Source organism: Hippocampus comes, unplaced genomic scaffold, assembly GCF_001891065.2.
Source record: "Hippocampus comes isolate QL1 unplaced genomic scaffold, H_comes_QL1_v1.1 scaffold590, whole genome shotgun sequence".
Classification (NCBI taxonomy): domain Eukaryota; kingdom Metazoa; phylum Chordata; class Actinopteri; order Syngnathiformes; family Syngnathidae; genus Hippocampus; species Hippocampus comes.
The window spans coordinates 75,431-82,230 of record NW_017806273.1 but is presented as its reverse complement, the minus strand read 5'-3'; the positions used below and the strand labels follow the sequence as shown (position 1 = coordinate 82,230).

The window sequence follows — 6,800 nt, the reverse complement described above, 5'->3', positions numbered from 1 at the left end:
GGCCCCAGGCCCCCCCCCCCCCCACACACACACACATACACACACACACACAGTTTCCAAACCCATCCATGATTCAGACCGGAGAAGGCTTGTTGGTGCTTTTGGCTCTGCCATTTCGGAGGCTCTCGGGCATCGCATGACATTCCTACAAAGCTTACGCTGCATTCCTGGTCGTGCCGTCAATTGGGCCAAAATCAGTTTTCTAAGCAGGATATAGCTGTTTAGCTAGCAGGCATTGGCTCCACTTGTAAAATATTCACGTCGTCATCACTGTTGTGCTTGATGAGGTTCTTTTCCCCAAACTTTTTCTGGTCAAAGAAGCCAGTGTAGTCTTTGTGTCTGTCGCGTTGGTGCTTACATGGAGCACAATGCCCTGTGGGTCCTGAAAGTTCAGTCAGAATGCTCGAAAAAGGCCTCAAAGATGAGCAAGGGCTTTCAAAACGGCTGCCAGCGAGGGGTGAAGCACAGTGAGCAAGTGTTTGAACTGAGTTCCTTCCCATCACGGAGTGCGACACAGTCCTTAAAGCGTCAAGTGTCGGGACTGAATTGGAACTTGGTTTGGATTCCTCACAAGAGCGTCGTCCTCTTCTTTCAAAAGAAGAGGACACTGCCGTCTTTGTCGCGCATCCGTCTGACTTTTTGTTTTTCCTGATCTGGTACCGCACGTCCTCCAAGCGACAAGGGCGAGCCAGAACAGGCGGCCATTGTATTCATTCCGATGCCGGCGGCTTCGCCGGCCAGCCGAGGTAGCGCCCAGTGCACAAAAGTCTCCTTTCGTGGGCCACAGAGGAGCTGTTGTGTTTGTTTCCATTGGGCTCTTTTGGGGATGCTTCCCAGGAGCTGGCGAATGCCTGGCAGGCATCTGCAGAAGCGGCCCCGGCATTCGCTGCTGTTGGCTTGTAAAGCGCCGACGGGCCGAGTCGTCTTTACTGGGATGCTTTACTGGGTCATCGTCCCCGTCCTCTCAAAGGACGCATACGAGCTCCTGTGTTGGCGTCGAATGCTCGTCGAGGACTCTGCTTTCTCGACCTCGAGCCTTTGTTTTGCTCCAGTCCCGTCTTGTCTTATTCCGGTCTGGGTTGGACAGACAAACGGATGCCGAATGTCCCTCTGATGTCGTTTCGCCGGGCGTTGAAGCAAAGCCCGAACGTGCGAGCCGAATCGGATCTTGCGATCCTCGCCGTGCCTCCGCAGAGAACAGAGTGGTGAGTTTTGCGATTTTCCCACACCTTCCCGACATGCCGACGTAGCGCTCAGTTCCTTGGATAGCGCATGTTTTTGGTCGGGACGATGCTAATGAGCATTGCAGCCTCTGAAGAAGCAGAATCATTTTGGGGAAAATGAAAGACTTTTAAGCGCGCCTTTTGGTGGTGAAAATACGGTAGATGGAATTTGTTGATCACGACTTCATCTGGATCAGATCCAGTTTGGCAGTAAAGTAGACAGAGCACGCCACAACCACCGTCACGTCTGACAGCCATGTCAATTGTGATCGCTGAAAGGAGTTCAATTTCATCCGGAACCCGAGTCAAGCAGATGACGATTTTTACAATGAGCAAATGTGGAAGCCTTGGTGGAGGTCTGCCTTTTAGAGTGAGGTTTGCCCTCTCAAATTAGACGCCAGCTGTCGCTTTCTACTGGAAAGCGACAGAAGCCCGCGTTCAAGACAGCTGAGAATGTTTCAGGGTTCAGAGCGCCGGATTCCACCGTCTCTGTTTTGCCCTGAGACATTTTGTTGTTCGGCGGGAAAATAAAAAATGCAGACAAAAATGCTCTTCTTATGTAAGCGCTCCATACGACGGTGGGAAGCAGCCATGTGACACAGATGGACTTCTCTCTCCAGTGAGATGTTTTTTATGGAAGAATCTGGATACTTTTTTTTTTTTGTGCCACCTCGTCAGAATCGCAAAATATCTGCATCATCGTGGCGCAAATCTCAGATGGAATGTGCTGGTTGCTTCTATTTACTTTGGGAGATTGATTAGTTCAACTGTTTGTCTTGTCAGAGAAACCCCCAAAATACGTATCTGTATTTGTGAAGATAACTCGGCAGAAAAAAAAAGTGCAGTAACTTCGTGCCTTAACTTGCAAGTTTAATTCATCCCCTGATCACACTCAATACACACAAATCATCTTGTCCCTTGAAGTGAATGGAAATGCCGTGAATCCGTTCCAGGCGCTCATAAAAACATCAATGGAAACATTTTTTTTGCGGTGTGTTTTTGCACTTCACAGTGTTGTAATTTATACAGACATGAAATGGAAAGATTTAAAGGTGTCAAGAGATTTCACGCTTTAATGCACACCTTGGTCGACAGAGCCACCGTAACACATTCATGTGTCATACATGAAGAAGACGGTCACAACTGCTCAGCGAGTTGCAGTGATATTAGTCGTTATTAAGCACAGGATAAATTGAACACATCAAGTATTATTGTATTGTTCAATGAGCAGCAAATTGGTTTTGGTGAAATGCTTTAAAATACATTTTCAGAAATGATTATTACCATTTATTTTATTTTTTTACAATTTCAAACGAGCATGAATTTAGTCATGTAATTGATTGTATGATCACAGATAGGCCAGGAATTATTCATCCAAAAACATAAAAGTTGAAAAATATTCATTCTAACACAAATTCATTTGTATTGAATTCCATTCAATTCAATCCAGCACTACATTTGTAGGTTTTGTTTATTGAATAATTCTATTATCGATCTCTGGTTAGAGTGTTTCGCGTATATTTGTTATTGCTGATTAGCGTGTTGTCGTACTGTCATGCGCGATGATGGAGATGAATCTTATCATTGCCGACAGATTGTCGGCAAGGTTCATTTGCGCTCCAAGTGTCGTCTTGACATTTTTGACAAGACCTAATTACATCCGCCATCAATCATTGTGACAGCCCTGTTTTGCTACTTCACTACCGGCACTCTAACGTAGGCAAGTCTCTTTTCTCCCGATTGCTGCTTTCCCTTTGGTTGGCGACAATTAAAAAAAAAAAAAAAAAAAAAAAGTTTTTGTGGTCCTACTGTTTGGGAGATTTTTGAAAAGTGTTTCTGTATTTTATGTTGTTCGTACAATATTGTTTTCTGTTAATCTTGTACTCTCTTCATATGTATTTCCATGTCTTTATATTGTCTTGAGGACATTAAAAAAATCTATTTTCATTTTCCAAAATAGTTAAAAAAGAACGAGTACTGTACTATTCTTCTTTCCTTTGCGTCTGCATGACCGTTCATACTGCCTCCTGGTGGCCAAGGTGTGAAAATCCAGCAAAACTAATTGCTGGGTTAAATCTCGAGGCACGAACGCCCGACGAGGCGTCCGATTTTAAGGGGTTAATGGAAGATGTGGCGGCATGAACAGACATGCGGGCGAGGACGGTTGCCTCCACAGAGACTGCGAGAAAAGTGTCCACGTCGAAGGGCATTGACATCGCTTACAACGGGGCCTCTTAAAAAGGATGAATGAAACAGTTCACAATTTTGCACGTTTTGTTGTCAAATGGAAAGTTTAACTCAAGCAATTTCTTTCCCATGCCGTGCCAGAGGGCTTGGCTGTGATGAGTCATTCCGACCCCACAGCTTTTGAAGGGAATGTCAACTCTCTTCAATACTCCAACAGAGAGATTTTGGCGTTTGATGATAAAATGAGCATATTATTACTCTGTTTTCATCACGTAAAATATTAGAGTGCCCTTTTTCCTAAATCAAGAACACATACATTTTGAGGGGATATTTTGGGAGGGGGCTGGAATGGATGAATGTCTTTTCCATCCATTTCAATCGGAAAGATGATTTGAGTTTTGAATGTTTTGAGTGACGAGCGCAGTTGCTGCAGTATTTTAGAGAACGCGACCGGCCGCGGTCCCCCTCAAAATATACGCAGCGACAGAATGTTGGAAACGCGAGCGCGCCACGCAAAGAGAAGGTCAACGGCGGTGGAAAGTGGCCGAGTCGCCGCCAGGGGAAAAATGTGGAAAGCAGGCGTGTGTAAATCAGAGCAGGCAGGAAAACGGAGAGGAATGTTGACGTTGTCGTCGTCCAGGCTTTCAGCGAGAGGCCCAGCTTACCGAAAACAAATCTGTCAACTTCTTACGCATTTCAGCTTGCCTCAGAAGCACCTGATTAATTTTGACCAAAATGATTGTGTGACCACATTGGCTCTTTCTTTTTTTGTTGTTGTTCTTCCAGGTTTTCAACACGATGACAAGTGAAGCAGGAGCAGGTAGGATGACAACTCTTCGGTGGGAATTTTCCGGAGCTATGCTACCGCTACACTCTGGTAATGTCCATATCTGGTTCAGTGGTTAGCATCACGTTTCACCCTGCGCCCTCCCCGCTTCGGTGGTGGCATCACAAAAAAATGGCAAAACACTTTCTGCAAAATGTTGCCGTGTGAGAAGTGTGTTTGTCGCCATGGTACCGCGATGCTCTATTAATGTCCATAACCAGTTCTATGGTTATCGTCACATTTGCTCTTTTTGCTATTTCAGCAAAAGCCCAAGTATCTGTAACGCTTCAAAGATGCCGGTCATATTGCATGATTTTTTCTTTTTTTTTTTCTTTCAGTTAAAAAAAAATATATATATTTCTTATAAAAGGGGGGGAAATCCGACGTGCTCTACTTCTATCTTAAAAACAATTACGAATGAGGGATTTTTACTCCAAAAAGTTTACACATTCAAAAAAAGATTGCAAGAATAGTTTTGTCATTTTACAAATAAACGGCGGATCAATTATCAAAACTGGAAATGAGGCCCGGGTGTCAGATCATTCTTTGCGTCATGCTGAGGGCTTGTCGGGATGTTCCGTGAAGGCGGGGTGGAGGTTGGGGGCTGCGCAGCTGCGGGATTTGAGCGGAAGCTCACGTTGCACTCTGGGGCATGATGCCACGGCACCAGTGGACGTAAACATTCCATGTCACTTTTATGCAACCGCTATTTGTGTGTGTGTGTGTGTGTGTGTGTGTGTGTGTGTGTGTGTGTGTGTGTGTGAAATATGTGGCGTGACCAAGCCTAAGTGTAAATCTGGGAAACCCGAGCGTCGAGACCACCGTGTATGCCATCTTTTTTCTGTAGTTTATTTTTTATATTGGAGTTTTCGCTCTTAACTGGATTGGACCAAAAAACACCCAACAGATGCTGCGCATCTTTCTTTAAGTTCCCTTTAAAATGTGACATGACCCCCAAATGTCTGCACGTTTCATTCCGGTGGCTCTGGAAAATAACATCACATCGCTTTGTGGGGAGGGGCTTTTCCCCTCCCTTTGATTCTTTTTTTTTTTTTTTTTTTAAACATTTTTTTTTTTTTCAAGCAAATTTTCCCCCTGGCAATGTTGTCGCCTGGTGTGGTTATTTGAAAAAAGCCGCGCCGCATGCCTGGGTGGAGTCCAACTGATTGGTCGCCAATCGGGTGAGATCATGCGCTAAATTTATGAGCCTCTGCTCATGAGTGTAAAGGGGGCCGCTGGCGTGAAGGCAGCATGAAAAATTCCACACATGGAAAGATGGAAAATGACTTGCGGTTTCCTGAGTGCGGAGGCGGCCAGCGAAGAGAGAGAGAGAAGAAAAAAATAATAATAAAATAAAAAAAATAAAAAAAAGGGGAGGCCACGAGTATTTGGTGACTTTTTCTTTCGTGTTCGTGCACGTTTGTCAATATTGGGGAGAACGGAGCGGGAACCTTTTTTGACAACCACAAACATTTTTCATCACGGTTGGAAATGTTGCATTCATAAGTTCGCGTTCAACATGATATGAAAAACCTCCCCTAGCTTGGAAGCTTCGTTTTGACTTCAAATCCTCCTTTAAAAGCCTCGCCCAGGCAGCTTTAAAACCCAAATTTCGGGCTTTCAACCGAAATTCGATCCCTAACCCTCATCGATAATGTGTGGCCACCTCCTTTTAGCTGCTGTCGATTTCTGCTAGTTTGGTTCAACTTTCTTGTTGTTCAGGCCATCTTTTGATGAGATTTTCTCATTTTCCTGTTTGTGCCTGTCAGCTTCTTGCTCGTGAGCTTCGGGTTCCCGATCATGCGTGTCCACTTCCTGCTCGTCTGCCTCAGCTCGCTGCTAATTTCAACTTCCTGTTCGTTCACGTCAATTGCTCAGGAGTTTGTTTCAAGGCCCAGCTTTTGTCTGTCCGCTTTCTGCTAGTTTCAGACAACTCCGGTAAGATTGTTTCCTTTATCGGGTAGTTGATATCACGCCATCATCCGTTTAGTGAGCTGCCATTCGCCTACAGTGTGCCAACTTCCTGTTAGTTTGTTTCAACTTCCAGCTAGTGTGTGTCGATTCACCTTTCGATTGTATCAACTTCCATTTGTCGACTTCCTGCTACATGACCTCACGCAGTGCGTTGAAATGATCATTTAACGTCACGGCAGCATTTCATTGAAAACCTGTGACAACATTTTTGTGCAATTTTTTTGGTGGAGAAATCTGTGCGAAAAAAATTGAGTGATTGGGAAAGAAGTGGAAGCGTACTTAACACAAACCAGGTGCTGGAGGTTGGTGTCGACTGTTTTCCCAGGCAACTTTGTGGGCCAACGCCGCCTGAGCCGATCGGGGACCCGACAGCATGACTTGCTTGGTCATTCCGCATTATTTCTTCCTTGACGCGCACGCTCGTACCCCTGCGACACTTCGGTAAACAGACTTGCTGGGTTCCCTGATTTAGATGAAGTCGCAAAATGAGCGCACAAAAAAGAAAAAAAGACTCGAACGAGCGAGTCTGCGTTGACCTCTGGGAAAGTAATAAGCGAGAAGAAACCATGACGAAGGTCCTCAAGAAAACA

The 6,800-nt window shown here is 45.0% G+C and overlaps 1 protein-coding gene across 5 annotated transcripts in view; it reads left to right on the top strand.

Annotated features, from left to right (window-relative positions):
• stard13b (StAR related lipid transfer domain containing 13b) overlaps positions 1–6,800 on the top strand; it is a 48,456-nt gene that overhangs the window by 7,506 nt on the left and 34,150 nt on the right. For 2 of the 5 annotated variants that reach the window (XM_019857548.1, XM_019857549.1), the window contains one exon: positions 4,197–4,287. In XM_019857548.1, the coding sequence (XP_019713107.1) occupies positions 4,197–4,287 (91 nt within the window). Of the gene's footprint in view, positions 1–1,151; positions 1,206–4,196; positions 4,288–6,800 lie in introns of those variants that run through there. The other 3 variants (XM_019857557.1, XM_019857555.1, XM_019857550.1) reach the window with 3 other exon arrangements.